Below are 22,753 nucleotides of genomic sequence, written 5' to 3'. Positions count from 1 at the left end.
ATTACCTACCATTCCCCCCCTTTTTGGGGGCTTCTCCCAGATTAGTACAGGAAGATTTTAGAAGACAGAGCATCTATCTAGGAGCCTTCTGCCAGAACCACTTGTTCTAACCATAGCTCAGAGACATAAACAAGGGTTAGAGTCACTCCAGGAATCTGTGCACTGGGGCAGCTGCTTGTCTCCAAATCTGACAAGTTTTCCTTCCAAATCAATGACCCCCCTCTTTGCTTTATTTTTCCTTTGTATTTTTGAAAAGCTTTCTCCAAGCCTCAGTTTTCCCTCCTGATCTGCACTTTAACCACGTCTGTGTGGACTTAAAAATTTGCATCCAACAATTCCCTTTCCAACCAAAACAATTTTAATTAGTACCTGATGCATAATTTATAGATAGAAAAGCTGTAACCTACGCCAGAAGCTGTTTTCTACACTTACAAGTATCTCTTCCAGTACAAATCATTTTAAGACAATTAAAAATTGCAACAATGCTTCAAAAGCCTAAATGTCAAGTTTCACAACAGTAAATAAAAACGTAGGGTAAAATATACTGGCCAGATACTGTCCTTGGATTAACCTTTCTTTGGAGCTTCTTATTTTCTTCTCTGATAATGAATATGAGAGGTGGGGAGGAACAACAAGATTTTGGTTAAAAAAAAAAAAAAGGCTATCTAGTTGATTTCTTATGCCATTTCTATAACTGACATTTATTTTGCCATAAGAGAAATCTAGCTGTAGTGTTTTATTGGTGTGTTGAATTTTCGTAATTTATATAGCCCAGAGTCGTAGAGATCAATTTAAATTGCAGTAATTAAAGTTTGTTTGATGTTGCATATCCTTCAGGGCCCTGTTTCCCCTCGTGCAGGTGTATGACTCCTTTGATACAACCCCCTTGGAAATCAGCAAACCTATTGTACCAAAAGCCATTTGGTGGTTTCTAACCTGGCCTTTGAAAAAAAACTCAGCATGCAGTAACCCCAAAACATAGCTTGTTTAACTAAAAATGTAAAATGCCACACATCCCCTAATAAAGTAGTTAGAAACTGCATTCATCAATGTGATCCTCCCTTGGCCCCTTTCTCCCCTGTGCGGAGGGAGAGCTGGCCTTTGAGAAGAGCAGTTTTTCACCTTGTTCTTTCCAGGTGACCTTATGCTCCAACACTCTGCAGAAATATGAGCTGGCCCTGGTGGTGGACGTGGAGGGCATCGGGGAAGAAGTGCTGGCGCTCTTAATTACAGCGAGGTATTGCACTCACCTGCTTTCTCTTCCCCAGTCTTCCCTGAGCCGCCAGTAATGGGCTCTTTCTCTAGAAGGCAGCACGCCTACAAGCAGTTCACACTGCGTTTGTTCTGCTTTCCTGGGAGAGGAAGCTAAATCTGATATTTGAGTGACAAAGCTTTAGAACAGCAAATGCACCTTTGGTGGAAATAAGAGGAGGGATGCGTGTGTTTTGCAGTGTTAAGAATAATAGTGCTCTTTAATGGGTCTGACTTGCTGTGTGTATAACTGACAAGGTTTTAGCAGGAAGAGGTGAACAGTTGCTGTTTCTTATTGTTATCTTTAAAGATAGTACCCCAGAGTTCTGCAGCTGAAAGGGTGAGGCTCGCAGCCCTGCAGTGGAAGATCCTGCTCCTGGACTCTGTCATTATGACTTTAAGGGAGGCTGCAGGCGGCCCCCAAAATGAGGCCCCCGCTAACATCATAAACTCCTCAGAACCATCACCAACTTGTCTCTCCGTTTTAGTAGAGGCAGCAGTGGGCTCTGGAGTCAGGTTAAGATCCTGGCTCTGCCATTTGTGGACTGGGTCTCCTCAACTAAGTTACAGCCTTTCCGAGGGTGGTATGTCACTTACTGATGATGACAGTGATCCTAAATAAAATCATTGGCCACACTCTTGCCAAAGCAAACAAATACCCAGATCTGGAACTTGAGAGTGTGTATGAAAATACCATCTGAAGGAAATAGAGAAAGGTACTTACTAAAACTCTGACAGTATTCCAATCCCTAGAATTTAGCACTTCCATGAATCTTAGGAAGATGCGCCTTAAAGAGTGTGCAGCCGAGCTGGTTGGTGGGGCCATCATAACTGGCACCATTTCCTGTGTCTTGGGTTTGAGTGAAGTCACAGGGCAGCCCTAAAATAAGGTCAAATTCTTCTTAGTATTCCCTCCAGAGACCTAATTGTTTGTTTAAAAACAGTGAGAACTCTTTCATCTGGTCCTCTCTATCCCGAAGTTTTACTTTTTGTCTAGTCTTGTGTGTATTTTCTATGTGGGTTTATTCTGATACTTTCCAGCCCCTCTTCCCTGCAGCTCTCATTAGAAAATCCTGAATTTTTAAGAAAAAGGGGAGGGGTGGTTCTAGGAGGCTACGGGTTTCCTACCATGTATTCTCTGTGACCCAGTCAAATACTATCAGTCCTCTCAGCCACAGTGTTTCAAGTAGTAAAGGATAAGCTTTACCGAAATCATTGGGTCAACTGACAACTTCCACTCTAGCTAAAAATGAACACTCATCTTGTGCTAAACCCAAACTTTGAGGTCAACAAGACTCTCTTTCATGTCACTGCTTTTGGTGCAGTCTGTAAGAACTGCTCAGAGACTCTCAACAGAAGAGCTGCTTTTAGAATGTGCTCCCTAAGGTAATTCTCCCAGAGAGCCAGCAGTATGGCTGGCGACACCCACTACCACAGGCTCATCATCTCTTCCCGAGCCATCATGCGGCTCCGTGCCATACCCTTCATTCACACCGTCTTCTGTGTTTCCCTAAGAAGAGTTAATGATGCTAACATCAATCTCTAAAATTACCTTCATTTTACCTATGAGCAGAATAGGACTCTGGGAGGGAGAGCAGCTTGCTCAAGGCTGTACTTGGTAAGGTCAGTACTTGAACCTGGCTCTGACAGATTCAAACGCTAGCACCCCTCAGCATTGCACTATATTGTGATAGTGCAGTAGGGCAGGGCAGACTTCAAGACTTAACAGACACAACATAAAACCCAAGTCACCTAGTAATAGGCGAGCTGCACACACAGGCCTTCCACTCCTCCCTCCCTCTCCCCCATCACACCCCCTCCCCACTGAGCACCACTGTCACAGTGCCAGTTTTGGGTCGAGCAGCTGCCTGAGCCTACTGATCCAAGGCAGCTGTTCTGCATAGGAATTAGAATTATTACCATTAGTTAGATGGTGTGAGCTGTTGCTAGTCTTCAGGGGACTCTGACTGGTCCAAAGTGTCACAGCTAGTCAGGACCTCATGCTGGTGGCATTGGCCCTGTTTGTCATGGAAACAGATCCACAACCCTAAGGAATTTGCGCTGTGGGGTCTCTTTGCCAAAGGAAGGCCAAATATGAAAAACAATGGAAACGTTAGTCATTACCCACAGAAGACAGTGTTTAAGGAGTCCTCCTTCTAGCCCTTTTTTGATTAAAAAGTGGTGATTGGGGGCTTAGGGAGAGGGATGACAGGAGAGAAGATTTGAAAATGATTAATGTAGTTATTAGAGGAAAACTACTGTGTGACAGTGACAAATGTGTTTAACTTGGGACTCTGTGTCCTCCATATGTAAACAAGCTCTCCCTCCATCCTTTTGAATTCTTTAATGGACTCCTTCCTTCGAGCAGGTGTATTGTACCTCCTCTCCACGTGGTTAATACAGAGGTGAACTTTGGGCGCTGCTTCCTGAAGTATCCATATGAGAAAACGATCCAGCTTGTCAATCATAACGACCTCCCAGCGTGCTATCAGGTCCTGCCTCAGGTGAGTTACTCTACCCTTTTTTTTTTTTTTTTTTTTGGGCCGTACGCGGGCCTCTCACTGTTGGTGGCCTCTCCCTTTGCAGAGCCCAGGCTCAGCGGCCGTGGCTCACGGGCCCAGCCGCTCCGCGGCATGTGGGATCTTCCCGGACTGGGGCACGAACCCGTGTCCCCTGTATCGGTAGGCGGACTCTCAACCACTGCGCCACCAGGGAAGCCCCTCTATCCTTTTTCAGTGTTGATTTTTCTTCAGTTGGATTCCTTCAGTGAGAAAGAGAAGACCTTTGAAAGAGCCATATTCCTGAGCACATGACTGTGTGTAATTCTAATTTTTAACTGTGGGATAACCTGGAGATGGGGTTATAAAGCTATAGCTGGATTGCCACCTGTATGAGTGAGCAGCTGCAGGTGGAAACAGTTGTTAATTTCCCAGGGAAATTGCCTTCCATAAAGAGGAGAAAGGGTCAATTAGGGCAACATGCAGAAGTTGCACCTGCAAATTATTGCCTGTGCATTAACCATGCATGGGAAATGAGGCAGAGCTAGAAGTTTTCATTTATGTCTATGGCTGTGACTTGAACAGAATCACTAAGATATGGTAATGCAATATTTATAAATGAACTTGTTTGACTCGAAGGCTAGAGATAATATAGGAAGGAGAAAGGAGGAACTGTTTCTTAATGTTTTATGAAATGGATCTGCCCACGTGCCATTACACCTAGCTAGGTGGGAGACTAAGCCATTAAACACAGATGGAAAAAAGATTCAAAAAGATCTGTATAGACTAGCGTAATGAAAGGTGACTAATGAGGGGCACTTTACCAAGGATGAATTTGGGTTTAAAATTCATTTCTGTAAGTAGTACTCTAATAAAAATACATGCAGAAAATCAAATGGGGGTTTCATTTGGCTGTAAGTTCAAAATAAGTTAAAAGACCAGTGAGGTGACTCCGCGGAGCAATGGATAGTGCCATTGGCCTTCCAAAAGACCGGTGTTGAGGCCACAGAACCAAGGCAGGTTTGGGCTGCATCGGAGAAACACAGTGTTCCACAGCTAAAGGAAGGAGAGAGCCACACATCAAAGCAGGGCTGGAATGTTGTCTTCAGATCTTGACAGGGTATTTTTTAATGGCAACTTAAAAAAAAAAAAAAGAATTCTGTTTGGAGTAACGAGAATGTCAGTCTCTGTCATCTGGAAATCCAAGTCATATGAGGAGCAAGCACGAAGTCTAATCTGGAACAGAGAAGTAGCTGGGATGAAATAGTTCCCACTAGTCAAAGGTGTAAGTCAAAGGTCTACTGTGTAAAAAAGGGAATTCGAGTCATTCTGTGGGTGTCTCTCAGACAAAACCAGAAGCCAAGAATGGGGGTGACAGGAGACAACTTTTCTAACTTTCAAGTGTTCAACAGCCGAACAGGCTCGCCCTGCAGAATGCGCGGTCACCTCAAGAGCTCAGAGCAGAGCCTGAGTCACCCAGGGTGACAGGGAAGCTGTTTGTGCACAGCTGGGCTGGGAAAAGGGTGAGGCACTTGCCTCAAGCACAAAATTTAGGGGAGAGCCAAAACACTCAGTAATCAAGATAATCTATGATAATATTTTCATGCTACACTTGAAGAAATCAAAACTAATACAAAAAATCCATGATAAGTAAGATATCAAAATATTAGATAAAGGTGGAATCAGTATTACTGATTTTCCTTTGGCCTTGGGGTCCAGGAAGGCCGGGCGGAGCACTGCTGCTGAGGGAGGCTGAGTTAGATTAGGCAAAGCTGGACCAGACCAGGTGCGGAAAGACCATGGGGTGTCCCGGACTAGTGAAACCGGCACGCTCTGTCCTTCCCTCCAGGAGCCGACGCTCTGAGAAGTGTTTCCCAGTTACTCTAACTTATTTGACCGTGGGAGTTTTAAAGTTTTATTTGTTGTTGTTGTTGCATAAATGCTTAGTAATATGCTGCAGAACAGAGTTCTTAGGAACGTATGTTCGTAAACAGTGGAAAACATTCCTTCATTCATTCACCTAACTGTTTCCCCATTTAAAAAACATGCACTGGGGCTTCCCTGGTGGTCCAGTGGTTAAGACACTGTGCTCCCAATGCAGGGGGCCTGGGTTAGATCCCTGGTCAGGAACTAGATCCTGCATGCCACAACTAAAAAGATCCTGCATGCCACAACTAAGACCCGGCACAGCCAAATAAATAAATATTAAAAAACAAACCAAAAACAAACAAACGTGTATTGAGCATGTATTTTGGGCCTGAAAGTGGGCACATAATGAGGAGAGACCCAGGTCGTGCCCTAAGAAGTTTACAGTCCTTGGAGAAGATGGACGCGTTGATAGTGCGTGGTGAGGGAAGGGACTGCAGGATGCTCCCTGAGGACAGAGCAAGCACCCAGACTCTGGGGCACTGGGCATCCCTGGGGGTATAAGGATGAGTGTGCAGGCAGGTCAGAGGGTGTGGGCACTCCAGGAAGAGCAACCACAAGTGCAAAGGGTTGGAGGTGGAAACAGTGTCATGTGTTCAGGAAATGCCAGTGGCCTCTACCAATGAAGCGCAAAGGGGTGAAGTGGATGGGGAATAAAGCATGAAGGTGCGGAAGGCCAGTTTAAGAAATTTGGCCATGGGAAGCTGTTGCCCTGAACAGCTTCTTATTTCTGTGTATTTTATAATGACACTTAGATCCACTAGTCACATTGTGGATGATTTCTGCACTTTGCTGGGTTGCACACTTTGCATTTGGGGCCTTATGCACACCTCACTTAGCCAAAGTTCCTTCTGGCTGAATTGGGGTGCTCATCTCCATTCACCTGCTTTAATGATGATTCAATTCTAAAAGCCCTCCACAGACTCAGGACAACGCTTGTTTCAAAATGATCTAGCGTGCTGTTGATTTCATACTGAGCCTGGGGCTTGCTTTTCCTTCTGGCTTCTCTGTCCCACCAGGTATATCAGGATGCACCAGCTGTGTTGCTGTCTAGTCCCACCCCCTGTGGGATCATCTCCCCCAACAGCACCGTTCACATACCTCTGGCCCTGGAGACCCAAGTCCTTGGGGAGTACAGGTCCACAGTGTACATCTCGACCTTCGGGAGCCAGGACCCCCCTCTGGTGAGAGCCAATTTTCAGAATTGTAGTTATAATCGCCATACTTCTTGCCGGACATTCCAGCCTTCGTATGTAAGGCACTCAACATATTTGCATATCCTCTAGTTGTTGGTAGTTCTAGAGTTTTTCATTTTCACTCTGCAGTGGTAAAATACCAGGGCTGTTACTTCGGGAATCTGTTTGTGGTTACATCTAAAAGTGGTGCTTTATAGCAATTGATTTTTCTCACACACAGAGACACACTTGACCCCTCTCCAGACCTATTAAATCAGAATCTCTGAGGGAAGAGGACAAGCACATCTGTATGTTTAACACGCTCCTGAGTTGTTCCTAGTACAAAGCTGGGTATCCCTAGCTTGCTACATGTGGGCTCTGAGATTGGTTTTACTCACTGCTCACCAGATCTTTTCCTGTAGGTTATTGGATATATATACAACTATATGCTATAACATATTCTATAATTGGACTTATATCCCAAATTAGCCTACTGAAAGTCTTAGTCTTTCTCCAAGCCTGGGAAGAGAGAGACATGGAAATCTCTCTGCTGCTTGAGCTGAATCGAAGGATGAATCTTGAATCTTGAAGGAAGTTGCCCAACAGACTGAATTCCTAGACATCGGGTTTACTTGGAAGCTGGGTGATGTCAACATACATTTGTTTGAAGTGATTCTGATTGCTCAGAGAGTATAATAAACCCAGATTTTGCTTTTATGTCTTCCATATAAGATGCCATAGGTAAGCCACCTGACTTATAAAGCAACATCACTAAGGCAGGCCAACTGAAACGTGCCACCTTCCAGGTACCCTTCTAGCCTACAGTGTGCCTGCCTTGCACAGATGCAGCACATGAGACGGTAGCTTGCTGAGCAGGAAGCACTTTATGAAAGAGAAAGACCCCCTTCCTTGGGCAGACACAGTGCCTGGCCAAGGGCACAGGGCAAGGGGAGGAGAGCAAGGTGGGTTTCAGTCCCCAGCCTGCACAACTTTGCTCAGTGGATGGCCCTATCGTGTTGCTAATACAACAGCAGAACTGAGACTCAGTCCAGCCACATCCAACTCTGAAGTGCTGGTCCTTAACCTCTAAGTGTTCTTGAGGCTGTAGTGCTGGGTGGCATATCAAGGACCATTATTCTGGTTTCCCCTCGGGTGCACGGCTCTGGACTGACCCAGGGAAGTGGATCATTCTTTTAAGGGAGGAATTCCAGGTCTGATCAGCATGGCCATCCCTGTGACCTTTGACTGCAGAGTACCAGGGAGAAGGGATGTCAGTTCTAATAAGCACCCTTTTGTGTCCCTGCTTTTTATAAAGGGATGCTTAAAAGCTTCTGTTTTAATTTGATTTTAAAGGTCAGCCATTTTCAGCCATTCCTGTGTTCTTTCTCTTACATGGAACGCAGGTATGTCACTTAAGGAGCATTGGAGAAGGCCCAGTTATCTACGTACATCCCACTCAGGTTGATTTTGGCAATATCTACGTCCTGAAGGACTCCCTCAGGATTCTCAACCTGTCTAACCAGTCCTTAATCCCCGCATTATTCAAGGCATGCATGGTGAGTAGATTGTGGAACTGTCACTGAAAACACAGCTCTGCCTATATGTTAATAGGCAGTGGCCTTATTTTGGCAACATGCCTTTGAAAATGATCACCAGAAGCAGAGATTTAAATGGTTCAACTGCATTAAACTATGTTATTCTCATCCCCACTTCCTCTTTATTATAATCTTTTTGTTGATTTAGAAACACAATATACAGGTAGTTTGGTAAACAAGCCAATGTATTGACTATAATCCCAGTTCAGGGAGATGCTTCAGAGACCTCCTTACTGAACTGTTCCTGAGCTCAGCCCCGCACTTCCAGAAAACGCTTTTTAAATGTCTCTATAACTGGAAATGCTTCCTTGTATTTAATTTGAAGCCATTTGGCTACAGACTTGTTAGTATGCTTATTCTATTTTTATTCTCTCTTCCTTCTGGCAATATTTTAATGTAGTTTTTAAGGATGTAGGAAATACAACAAGATGGTAGTTTCCAAAAGTAGAAATTAAAGAACACAGCAAAACAAAGATAGATAGAAAAATAGATATATATTGGTTCTAGAAATGAGTCTATCTTATTTCTGTGTATTTTATAATGACACTTAGATCCACTAGTCTTCTATAAGCTAATTTTTTAAACAGAGATACCAATTTTTTGCAGAATTTAGGAATTTCTAATTCAGTAATTGAAACTATTCTTGATTTTAGAAGAAGTTTTCTAAATTTAAATATAAAATTTAAAATAGTATAGCCTTTCTCCTATTTCCAAATTAATTGACATTTGAATGAGTGCTGACGTTTGGTTTCAGCATTTGTCAGATATTTCTTTTTTTTTTTTTAATTTTATTTATTTATTTGTTCGTTTGTTTTTGGCTGTGTTAGGTCTTCGTTTCTGTGCGAGGGCTTTCTCTAGTTGTGGCGAGCGGGGGCCACTCTTCATCGTGGTGCGCGGGCCTCTCACTGTCACGGCCTCTCTTGTTGCAGAGCACAAGCTCCAGACACGCAGGCTCAGTAGTTGTGGCTCACGGGCCTAGTTGCTCCGCGGCATGTGGGATCTTCCCAGACCAGGGCTCGAACCCGTGTCCCCTGCATTGGCAGGCAGATTCTCAACCACTGTGCCACTGTGTCAGATATTTCGGAAAAATCAATTATTGTTAATTTTATAAAATATCAGAGGGAATAGGATCATAGTTTTCTATCGACTTGTAATGGCTCCTCAGAGTCATTGGTCTCAACTAGGAGCCGTTTATCATTATCATTATTATTATATTATCACTTGTCATTACTCCTTGTAAAGATAGTGATTTCCAGTACAGTCACTGCTCTTTTGAACATGCGATTCAGACACAAGCCCACTCTTGATCTAGTGCCTTGTTGATCTTGTATAATGAATAATGTTGAAAGAAAAATCCTACAGAAAAGGACACCTTCTCTAGTCTTTATCCAGTGAGTCGCAGTTGGTGTGTTTGGTGGAAGCATGGGGTATTGCCTAGGAAATGTGGCTTCCGGTCCAGTTTTGTATGTGCAGAGTTCACAGTGGGTAGGAGGAGTCATCCAACCTGTCTGAGATGATGAGAGGGGGAATGAGAGGGTCCCAGTGGATTACAGAGGAAGGAGATGGGCAGAAACCACAAGAACGCTTACATACAAATACAGCAAGGATTCCCTTCCTCACTGCCTCCCCTTTCATTTTCAGATATCTCCAGATTTCACAATTTGTGGTAACTTTTGGTACATTTTAAGAAACAAAAGCACATCAAGGATCTGTTGTTTTTTACTAATATAGTATATATATTGAATGACCCATATGGTTGTTAAAATGGGACTTTTTCTTTTCCATAAAGGTTTTCATGATTCCATCTTTTGATTGTTTAATATCATCTTAAAACAGCAAGCTCCAGTTCCAAGGCGACAAAAGTGTGATGTTCTTCCCTCAGGCTCCTCGTGGAAAACTGGCGTTTATTGAGTTGATCACCTTTATAGCATAAAAGTACTTTCAACTGTATTTCTCATAGGTGAAAATTAAACTCCTTTCATATTTCGGCTGGGATTTTTGATGGATTTCCTAGTAAATACTATGTGTGTTAATATAGAAATTGAATTACACTAACTTAGAAATTAACTACAGTGGAGAAAGAAATTGAAATACGGTTTATTAAATTTCAACTTGATATACCATACTGAATCTACAAATTCATCCTTACAGAAATCACTAAACATTAGGAGAGTTTCAGTTAATAGTTGTTTGTTCCCTGACCCCAGCGCTCAGTGCCCCCGTAAGTCGTGGTCAGATAATTATTGCATTTAATTTCTTGCTCACTCAGAAATGAGTAGGGCCAAGGGCACAGTCTTCATTTCTTATGTTATCACTACAAATCCATGTCTGGAAGTTCTTCTCTTTTCTGCTGGGTGCCCTAAAAGGAGGGGTCATTCTCTCCCCTCTTTTGACTGCCAGTCAAAAAGTCCACCCTCCCCAGATGCGGCACCCACTGCCAGCCGTCTGTCATGCTTTGCTTTGGAATGTTTGAAATATCAGCCTCCCCTTGAGGTTTTGAATGGGCCAACTTACTTGGATTAAGGTGAAGGACTTCAAACAATAGAGTAAGTCACCTCTGGTTTGCGTGGGGTAAAAAATATCAGAATGTGAGAGCAGACCATAGAAAGACCCTTTTGGCAAGAGTGTGTGGGCTCTGCTTGTGCACACGGCGCTCCTGTCGGGATGACAGCAGAAATGAGGGCGAGGATGTGGTCCCTGGCCACTGGGACCTCAGCCCTGGGCTGGAAGATAGATGCCTTCTTTGCATGGGTGCCCCTTGCTAGGTGGAGCAAGTGCATTGCTCAGCACTTGTTTGGAAGCATTTGGAATTCTTTTTCATTTACTCTTGGCTCTAATTCAACCTCAGGTGTACCGTTAACTCGAGAACTTGTGTACAGGTGTCAGTGACACCTTGGGACTCGGCTGGCACTAAAACATTTTCACAGCGTCCTTTGCCTCTGTGATCTGCAAGAGAGCCCCTTGCAGTTAGGTCTTTATAGAGTTTCCAGGATCCAGGAAGCAGTAATTCTGATGTCTCATTCAAGCAGTTCTTTTTAAACATTTTTTTTGTCATTTGCCATAGAAATACACAGTGATGTGGCATCAAGGGAATCATCAGGCTTTCACATCTCCTTCTGATCCTAAGCCATTGGGTTATTCTCTTGTGTAAGTAGGGATCCCCCTTTCTATATTTACTTATTTATATGCCTGTCTCCTTCAAGTGACAAGGGTCTCTGCTTTGAATTTCTGGCACATGTTTGTATTAAATCAAGCTTATGTACTGTATTGTTCAAATATTTTACTGCCTTAATTATTTGTATGATATAATAGTTTCTGATATAATTTTATCAAAATCTCCCACTTTTCCATTTCTCCTTGTAATTATGTCAACTTTCACTCCATATATTTAAAAGCTATGTTGGTAGGTGCATATAAATTCATGACTTATATATCACAATATATTATTCCTTTTTTCATAGTAAGTTGTCCATTTTAGCCCCTATTTATGCTTTTTGACTTAAGTTCTATTTTGCCTGATAGAGATAATGCTACATCAGCTTTCTTTTAGCTAGCATTTGCATGATATATCTTTTTCATTCCCTAATTTTCAGGATTTTTTGATATGCATTGGTTTGTTTTGTGTGCTGATTTGTTTAGACTCTCTTAAAACACCACATGACTGAATTTTTTAAACGCTAATGATAGACTCTGTCTTTTAATTGGTGAGTACATTAGTTTTCTATTGCTGCTGTCACAAATTTGTTATCTTACAGTTCTGAAGGTCGGTAGTCTAAAATGTGTCTATAAGGCTGTGTGCCTTTTTGAGACTCTGGAGGAGAAACTACTTCCTTGCCTTTGCCATCTTTGGAGGCCACCTGCATACCTTGGCTCATGGCTCCTTCCTGCACCTTCAAAGCCAGCAGCAGCATAACATCTTTGCTCTCTGACCTCTGTTTGCATTCTTACTTCTTCTCTGACTGTGACCCTCTTGCTTCCTTCTTATAAGGAACTTTGTGGTTACATTGGGACCACACCAATAATCCAAGATGATCTCTTCATCTCAAGATCCTCAATCATATCTGAAAGTCCCTTTTGACATGTAAAACAACATATTCACAGATATCAGGGATTAGGATATGGACATCCTTGGAGGGCTATTATTCAATCAACCATACCAAGACTAACCTTTTAAAATTTATTGTGATTATTGAAATATATGGACTTACTTCTACCATGTCTTTCCTATATACTATACTGTTTTCTACTTTAGTTTTCTCCTTTTCTGCTTTGTACTGGATTGATAAATTTTCTCCAAGCCCCCCTCCAACCACTGCTATCTTACGTACATTTTTCCCATACTCATTTGGAGGCTATAGATTTTATTTATTTATTTTATTTGTTATTAACCCTAACAAATAAATGTTATCTTTTTCTAACAATAATGAAAGAAATCAGTATCTTGGTCCTCCTCAAGAATAAGACAAGGACCCTATCACACATTTATTATCTCTTAACCTTTCTTCACACCTGTCATTTGTAATTATTGTGTAGAATTTTGGATCTTCTCTTCTTTCCACAAAGTTGCTGAATTTTGTCATTCAGTAACTACTCACTAGTTATCAAAATATTTCGTGAATTTCTCTTTATTCTTCTTTTATTTCTTGTATCTCTCTGCTTCCTTCTTGGTTTGTATTTCTTCTTGGTGAATTATATCCCTTTAAGTTCTATGCTAGAGGTTTCATAGTTTATGTATATTTGACTATATCTTGATTTCACCTTCAGTCTTGCATGCTAGTTTAGCTGAGTATAAGAATCTATTTGACAAGGTTTTTTTCCTTTGTACATTGATCTCTGGCATCAATTGTTGCTGATAAAATTCTGCTGTTAGCCTGATTATTATTCCTTCATTGCTAATTTGTCTTTCTCACTGGTTGCTTTTAAGACTGTGTTTTCATTTTTTATTTTCTTAAATTTCTCTTTACTGTATCTGAAGATTTGACCCTTAAATACTGGAAAGTTTTTTGCCATCATCTCTTCAAATGTTTCTTCTCTATCAGTCCTTCTATTTTCTCCTCTGAGGAAAACAATACACATATATGCACATGCACACACACACACACACACACACGCAAATGTTTCTGTGCAATTCTACAAGCTTAATTTTATTTCCATCCATATCTTTCATCTCTTCATCCATCTCTTCATCTCTCTGTGGTGCCTCCTCAGTGGTATGTTCCAGTTTCCAAATTCTCTTTTTGCTTTTGGCAAATCAAGTTTATCTTATCTACTTACTTTTTTAAATACATTTATTTATTTATTTATTTATTTATTTATTTATTTATTTATGCTGCGTTGAGTCTTCGTTGCTGCACGCGGGCTTTCTCTAGTTGTGGCGAGCGGGGGCTACTCTTCATTGCGGTGTGCGAGCTTCTCATTGTGGTGGCTTCTCTTGTTGCAGAGCACGGACTCTAGGATGTGCGGGCTTCAGTAGCTGCAGCACGTGGGCTCAGTAGTTGTGGTTCGCAGGCTCTAGAGCGCAGTCTCAGTAGTTGTGGTGCATGGACTTAGTTGCGCTGCGGCATGTGGGATCTTCCCAGACCAGGTCTTGAACCCATGTCCCCTGCATTGGCAGCTGGATTCTTAACCACTGCACCACCTGGGAATCCTTACTTTTTAAATTTAATTTCGGTGACTGTACTTTTCAATTCCAAGATTTATAATTGGTTATTCATATCTACAATTCTCGATTCATATCTTCATGTTTTTGTTTCATAATCCTTGTTTTATATATATTATCGTATCCTGAACCTCTACAAGGGTCTCGGCACATTTTCTAATCAATTTCATTTAGCTCTATTGATGCTCAAGAATGAATTCATTAACCTGTTGTTTGAGGTTGCATTTGGAATTTTAAATGATAAATTAATCAGGTGTGGGGTATTTTTTCTCTCATTCTCAGTGCTCTTATCTCCCTGTCTAGCATTTTTTCCATTTGTCTTCACCCTGAGCAAATCACTAGTCCAGAATCAAGTGTTGAGCCTTTTTTCCATGGGGATGTAGAATCAGTCATCACACTGGGCAGTGGCGTGGCCTGGAGCCTATCTACATGACAGTCTCTATTTCACCACCATAATGTCCACCACCACTGGCACAAGCCTGTGTGTAGACTGTAGCCTCAGGAACATCACAGCTTTGTTTAGCCTTCTTTCAAATACAAGGAATCTCTCTTAGCTTGGGACCTTGACCCTTATCCTTTACTTCCTGGAAGCTCTTTTTGGTTTCCGTTTTTCTCCCTTGAGCTTCCTTTACTAGAAGATTATTGTTTCTCTTCCACTTCTGGCCCATATGATGTTTACCTTGTTTTTGAGTACAACTATGCCTGGAAACCAGCATCAAATCAAAAAGACAACCTACTGAATGGGAGAAAATATTTGCAAATGGTAGGATTGATGAGAGATTAATATCCAACATATATAAACAGCTCATACAACTCAACATCAAAAAAAAAGCACAATTAAAAAATGGGCAGAAGAACTGAATAGACGTTTTTTCAAAGAGGAAATGCAGATGGCCAACAGGCACATGAAAAGATGCTCAGCATCGCTAATCATCAGGAAAATGCAAATCAAAACCACAATGAGTTACCACCTCACACCTGTCAGAATTGCTATCATCAAAAAGTCCCAAATAACAAATGCTGGCAAGGATGTGGAGAAAAGGGAACCCTTGTACACTGTTGGTGAGACTGTAAACTGGTGCAGCCACTGTGGAAAACAATATGGAAGTTTTTTTAAAAAACTAAAAATAGAACTGCCATGTGACCCAGCAATTCCACTCCTGGGTATATCTCTGAAAAAAACATAAACACTAATTCAAGAAAATACACACACCCTGGTGTTCACAGCAGCATTATTTCCAGTTGCCAAGATATGGAAACAACTATGCCTGGCTTTTCATTTTTCAAAACATTATCTCTTTTTTCTGTGTGTTAGAGTAAAAGACATGTTTTAAAGCTTAAACTCATTGATCTATTGTCAGTCCTCTTAACTGCTTTTTATAGTGCTTTATATATTATCAGTGAGCACTGACAAAAGGATGATGAAATGTATCTTCAGCTGGCCTGAGAGAGCAGAGTTCTTATGTCTTAGCCTTAATTGTGAAAAATCTATAAAATAAATTCACAGTAATAAGGAGATAAGAAGAGAATAACATTCTAGTTTATCATGGTGGGCATCTTTTCTTTCACCACATAAAAGTCATAGCCATTCCAGAATGGACTGTGCTTTTGCTAAGCCATACCAAGTGACTCATCCAGTGACAAGAGGATACCAGTGGCAGTGATATCAAGAGACTTCCAGGAGCAAAGGTTTGTACTTGACAGAGAGCTGTAAGCCTCTCACCCCCACCCTCACTTGAGACCTCTTTTACTTTGGGGTAGCTAAATGTGAAACTCAAAAGACAGATTCCAGTAGGTCATATTGATTATAAACCACCCTGAGAGAAGGAAAGCTACTGATTGAATGTTAGGTAACATGATGGGTCAGCACCTTCCCTGAATTTAGAGCGACAGCTCTACTGATTGAATATGATTAGTTCCAGTATAAGCTAGAGCCAAAATGAAAGGAGATTTGATTTCCTTGTCACTAAAGAGCTAGCCAGAAAATAAAAGAAAAATGTCTTGGTTTCCTGCATGCTTTGTAAACCTTTCCATCTTCATTCTGCCTATTCCAGCTCTTACTTAGCTTTAGCAAATTGTTTATGTTAATTAATTATTATTCAGGCATACAGTTAATACTTGTCACCACAGAGGGAGATTAAGGCAAAACTTCCTTCATATGGATCAAATGTGCTTTTTTTTTCAAGTTCTAATTTCCCTCCTCCATAAAAATCTATAACTTCTTCCCTATTACCATCATCATCATCAACCCAACTGCAGTGGGCTAAATGTTTGTGCCCTGCCCTCCAAATTCATATATTGAAATCCTAACCCCCCAAGTGATGGTATTAGGAGATGAGACCTTTGGGAGGTAATTAAGTCATGAAGGTAGAGTCCTCATGAATGAGATTAGTGCCCTCATAAAAGAGACCCCAGAGAGCTTTCTCACCCTCTCCATCACGTGAGGATACAATGAGAAAAATGGTTGTCTGCAACCCAGAAGCGAGCTCGCTCATGCCAGAACCTGATCATGTTGGCACTCTGCTCTCAGACTGCCATCCACCAGAACTGCGAGAAATGAATTTCTGTTGTTAATAAACCACCCAGTATAGTATTCTGTTATAGCAACCCACATTGACTAAGACACCAACTCATGTCACTTTTAGGGGATGCCTCTTATTGTCATTATCAACTAAAGAATTTATTCTGCCTGTTTGTGCACTGACAGTAGACAGTCATCTTCAATAATAAGCTAGTACAAAATGAAATAAACACTTTTATATAATGAGAAAAGACAAGAAGAGATGCATGGTGTAAAAGTTTATTAATGGTATGAAATCCCCAACACACATACGTCAATATTATATGATGTTGATCAGGGAGCAGATCATATTCTTCCTTAGTCACATTTCATCTTGCCTGTCTCAAGTAAAAGGAAAGAGACTGGAGAGGCATATATAACATAGTAGAGCTCTCCATAGGGTGACACTTGGGGTATTTTTTAAAATGTCAGTTGCGATGAAGTTGTATGCAGCATTGTTTCATGCTTTGGAAGAAAAAAATCCTCCTCTGAGATGTTAGGACATTAAACTGGGGTGTGTCTGGGAAGGGAGGACAACATTATCTGAGGGTGGGCATGGTCATGTGTCATGCACAGTTATCTTACATATGGTAGTCACTCAACAAAGAGTGGTTAAGTGTGTCAGTGCTGAAGTAGTATTCTGTACTATCGACAGTGTAGGTACTGTATTCAAACAGATCTGGAATCAAGCCTTAACTGTGCGTGCACTAATTCTGGGCACGTTATTTAATCTTTCAGAGCCTTTGGTTCCTTCTCTTTAAATGGAACTAATAATGGCATCTAGAAGATTAAACATGATAATCTATGTAGAAAGTGCCTGGTAAAAAATAAGCACTCAGCATTCAATAGATGGTAGCTTTGATTATTAGTGTTGACAGACAAGAAGATCTAGGTGAAATGGCTTATGGAAAGACTTAAATTTTTATGACACTGTATCTTAAGATCTTTATATTTTTCTTAGGTAAGAAAGAAAAAGAAATAAGGCACACTCAGAGAGGCCCCAAGGTTTCAAATTTAACTGATCCACGTAGTACAGTGCTCTGTCAAATGGGAACTCTAATGCTGCCTTTTTCCTTACTCTTCACTTGTTTCTATAATTTTTGCCAGTGAAGCCATCTTATAAAATATGAAACATTTTTATTGATGAATCCATATGTGTTCTTCTACATCAAAGAAAAAAAGGTTTATTAGCAAATAACTTACTTTAGAAATTTCAGGTTCATTAGCTTTCTAATTCTTTAGCTCCTTGGGGCTTATTTATTCATGTATTTGTACAGATGCTTCCTGGCACTGTGAAAATCATGCCTATGTGCTCAGAGCAGTCCTATTTCCTTTTATTTAACTATCATCATGACTTGTGTTTGATATGACACTTCTCACTGTCTTTTTAAAAATTTTTTTATCTTAAAAATTTTTTTAATTTTGTAAATTTTTTAATTAAAAATTTTTAATCTGTCTTGAGAAGGCAGTGACTTTCAGAAAGAACATTATTGTCCTTGTTCAAAGATACCTCCTTGTAGCCTTAAAAGATTGTTGAAAAAGTATAGATACATGTTTGTGTATAACTGAATCACTTTGCTGTACACCTGAAACTAACCCAACATTGTTAATCAAGTATGCTCCAATATAAAATAAAAATTAAAAAAAAATTGTTGGTACATATTACTTAAGAGCTGTGTAAATTACAGATACCTGCCTCCCTCATACAATCAAAGTCTGCTGGCCTTAAAATTCTCAGACTTTTTTTTTCCCCACAAATGGGGAAATTAAGAGGTAGGGCAATTGCTTGACCAACCGGAACTCTCAGCATACCAAGCTCAGACCAAGCCCTTTCAATTCAGTATATCATTCTGAACTACTTCCCTCTAAGAACAGAGAGAAAAGCTGGGCAAGATACGAAAAATCATGAGTTTCAGGGAATGACGGAGCAAACAAAGCCAATGACAACCCAAAAGAAGAAGGAAATTGAGAAATATATGTCCAGCGTTTGTGACTGCTTTTCCCATATAGTACCAGAAGAGGCTGAAAAACTGAAAGGAGCTTTCAGAAAACTCACTGGTCTAAGAAGATAAACATTGGAATCAGGACAGGCTAGAGAGAGAAAAATTGGAGAAGAATGGACTTGGTAAGACTCCCAAACTTTTGGTTAGTACTAGGAAAAGCTACATTCTGGGAACAAAAGTAAGCTAGTACGGACCATCATTTTAATCTCTGCCTATATAAAGGAGTTCCGGGATTGCTAGTTTTCCCCAGCATCTTTCCTAGAAGCAAATATTTAGTCTCACCAGAGGAAGACAACATTGTTCTAAGCCTCAAAGTATCTCTACAGTTTTCATACACAAGGTCAAACAGTTAATTTAAAAATTACCAGGCATACAGGAGACAAATTAATATAAAACTACAATATGCTTAATATACTGAAGGAAATAAAAGGCAAGATTTAAAATTTTGGTAGAGATCTAGAAAGTATAAAAGAGAAAAAATGAGAATTGAAGACCTAAAAAATACAATTGAAATTAGGAACTCAATAGATGGGTTTAACTGTATTACATACAGATGAAAACTGTGGAAGTGAACCGTCAGATGAAACTACCCAAAATGAAAATGTAGAAGAGTTGGTAAAACAAATGCACAGAGAGAGGGAGAGGAAAAAAGCTTTCATTATCTTCCGTAGAAGCAAATGGATAAGGCTCAAACTGAAAAATTAAGAAGTAGCAGTAGATTACTTAGAGGTGTGAAGGTAAACACCAAAAGAAAATGCTAAAAATTAAAGGGGTTGCCCTCATTAATGTGCAACAAAGAATGAGAATGAGAAGGGTGGGAGAGTGGGTTCAAGAGACAAGTGTTTTTCACAGTATACCTTCTTAAAAATATTTTTAAATTAATTTTTATTGGAGCATAGTTGCTTTATGATGTTGTGTTAGTTTCTGCTGTACAGCAAAGTGAATCAGTTATACATATGCATATATCCACTCTTTTTGAGATTTCCTTCCCGTTTAGCTCACCACAGATCATGGAGTAGAGTTCCCTGTGCTACACAGTAGGTTCTCATTAGTTACCTGTTTTTAACGTGGTAGTGTATATATGTCAATCCCAATCTCCCAATTCATCCCACCCCCTCTTACCCCCCTTGGTAACCATAAGTTTATTCTCTACGTCTGTGACTCTATTTCTGTTTTGCCAATAAGTTCCTCTGTATCATTTTTCTAGATTCCACATATAAGCAATATTATATGATATTTGTTCTTCTCTCTCTGACTTACTTCACTGTGTATGACAATCTCTAGGTCCATCCATGTCTCTGCAAATGGCACTATTTTGTTCCTTTTTATGGCTGAGTAATATTCCATTGTATATATGTATCACATCTTCTTTATCCATTCCTCTGTTGATGGACATTTATGTTGCTTCCATGTCCTGGCTATTGTAAAGAGTGCTGCAATGAACATCAGGGTGCATGCATCCTTTCGAATTATGGTTTCCTCTGGATATATGCCTAAGAGTGGGATTGTTGGGTCATATGGTAGCTCTGTGTTAGTTTTTAAAAGAACCTCCATACCGTTCTGCATAGTGGCTGTACCAGTTTACATTCCCATCAACAGTGTAGGAGGGTTCCCTTTTCTCCACACCCTCTCCAGCATTTACTGTTTGTAGATTTTTTGATGATGGCCATTCTGACCGGTGTGAGGTGATACCTCATTGTAGTTTTGATTTGCATTTCTCTAATGATTAGTGATGTTGAGCATTCTTTCGTGTGTTTGTTGGCAACGAGTATATCTTCTTTGGAGAAATGTCTATTTAGGTCTTCTGCCCATTTTTGGATTGGGTTGTTTGTTTTTTTGATAGTGAGCTGCATGAGCTCCTTGTATATTTTTGAGATTAATCCTTTGTTGGTTGCTTCATTTGAAATATTTTCTCGCATTCTGAGGGTTGTCTTTTTGTTTTGTTTATGGCTTCCTTTGCTGCACAAAACTTTGAAGTTTCATAAGATCCCATTTGTTTATTTTTGTTTTTATTTTCATTACTCTAGGAGGTGGATCAAAAAAGATCTTGCCGTGATTTATGTCAAAGGGTGTTCTGCCTATGTTCTCCTCTAATGGTTTTATAGTGTCTGGCCTTACATTTAGGTCTTTGATCTGTTTTGAGTTTACTTTTGTGTATGGTGTTAGGGAGTGTTCTAATTTCATTCTTTTACATGTAGCTGTCCAGTTTTCCCAGCACCACTTATAGAAGAGGCTGTCTTTTCTCCATTGTATATTCTTGCCTCCTTTGTCATAGATTAGGTAACCATAGGTGTGTGGGTTTATCTCTGGGCTTTCTATCCTTTTCCATTGATCTATATTTCTGTTTTTGTGCCAGTACCATACTGTCTTGATTATTGTAGCTTTGTAGTATAGTCTGAAGTCTGGTAGCCTGATTCCTCCAGCTCAGTTTTTCTTTCTCAAGATTGCTTTGGCTATTCAGGGTCTTTTGTGTTTCCATACAAATTGTAAAATTTTTTGTTCTAATTCTGTGGAAAATGCCATTGCATTGAGTCTGTAGATTGCTTTCAGTTGTATAGTCATTTTCACAATATTGATTCTTCTGATCCAAGAACATGGTATATCTCTCCATCTGTTTGTGTTGTCTTTGATTTCTTTCATCAGTACCTTATAGTTTTCTGAGTACAGGTCTTTTCCCTCCTTAGGTAGGTTTATTCCTAGGTATTTTATTCTTTTTGTTGCAATGGTAAATGGGATTGTTTCCTTAATTTCTCTTTCTGACCTTTTCGTTGTTAGTGTATAGGAATGCAAGAGATTTCTGTGTATTAATTTTGTATCCTGCAACTTTACCAAATTCTCACAATATAACTTTTCTAGAACCAATTAACTTTGGAAATTGTGTATGTGTATACATTTAATACAAATAAAATTTAAAAATTTACGTCATGCTTCAGGACAGAGTGTATAAGTATGCTACCATTTATGCAAGAAAAGTATATATGTAATAATATAAATACGTATATGTCTAATTTTACTTATAAAGTTTCTCTGAAAAGCCAGGCAGAAAACAGCAAACAGTGGCTGCCTCTGGGGATGGTAACTAGTGATCACACACAGGCATGAGAGAGAGAGAGAGACACTCATTATCCTTGAATCCATTTGAATTTAACACTGTGACGTGTATTATTTATTTTTAAAGAAAAAGCTTCTAAGAAAGAAAGAAACTGGGAATGAATCTGAAGCAAGAGAGCAGAGTTAAAATTAAACGCTCTCTAAAGAGAAGAGTGATCGTATCCTTTTAGAATGAGTTATTTATTCAAGAAATATACGTGTGTCTTCTTGTTACACAAATAACATTTCCTTAACTTCTGTTTATTCTATAAGGATAGAGAAAAAAATCACTGTATGCCACCCTGAAGATAACCACTATAAAATCTTTGGTGTGCATCTTCCAAAACTTTACTGTGTTTGTGTGTCTGACTGTGTATTCCTACCCCCCACCGTCAAATAATACTATTTCATTACCAGCTATTTTCATTCAGCAATGTAGTATAGTCAGTTTTGATATGAATTATTAAGGAGTATTCCTGTTCAGATCATTTTCAGTGACTGACTTTATTGCATCATTTGGCTCCACGACAGTTGTTTAACTAACTAATCCCCTACTGATAGGTGGTTTCCAGTTTTTCACCACTGTAAACAATGCTCACATCTTAATTGCTGCTCCCATCGTTAACTGTTTCCTTAGACTAAATACCTAGAAATGCAATTGCTGGGTCAAATGGCATGAACATAACTAAGAGTATTGATACATCTTTTGATATTATGTCTCAGAAAGTTTGTACCAGTTTGTATCCTACCCACCCTACCCCCATCAGTGTTAAAGAATGTCACCCTCTCCGAGACCCTTGCTAACATTTTGTTTCTTTTACTAAACTGGCAGATGAAAAAAAGTGTTGTATCATTAGTTAAGTCTGTGTTTCTTTGGCTTACTGGTGATGCTGAACATTGTTCATATATTTATTGACCAATAAATAAATATTTTTAAGCATCTTCCTCATGCCTGGGATGAACTCTGCTAGCTGAAGGGAGAGACATAAAAATGAT

General features: G+C 40.0%; 1 protein-coding gene across 1 annotated transcript in view; it reads left to right on the top strand.

Moving 5' to 3' along the window:
- The window catches only part of HYDIN (HYDIN axonemal central pair apparatus protein), a 440,857-nt gene that overhangs the window by 212,154 nt on the left and 205,950 nt on the right, over window positions 1-22,753 (top strand). The window contains exons 16-19 of the mRNA XM_049703807.1: window positions 1,137-1,237; window positions 3,620-3,755; window positions 6,695-6,859; window positions 8,254-8,406. Of these exons, the coding sequence (XP_049559764.1) occupies window positions 1,137-1,237; window positions 3,620-3,755; window positions 6,695-6,859; window positions 8,254-8,406 (555 nt within the window). The remainder of the gene's footprint in view (window positions 1-1,136; window positions 1,238-3,619; window positions 3,756-6,694; window positions 6,860-8,253; window positions 8,407-22,753) is intronic.

Source organism: Orcinus orca, chromosome 20 (assembly GCF_937001465.1).
Source record: "Orcinus orca chromosome 20, mOrcOrc1.1, whole genome shotgun sequence".
Classification (NCBI taxonomy): Eukaryota; Metazoa; Chordata; class Mammalia; order Artiodactyla; family Delphinidae; genus Orcinus; species Orcinus orca.
The sequence above is the reverse complement of the archived record's forward strand: the minus strand, read 5'-3'. Positions and strand labels throughout refer to the sequence as shown.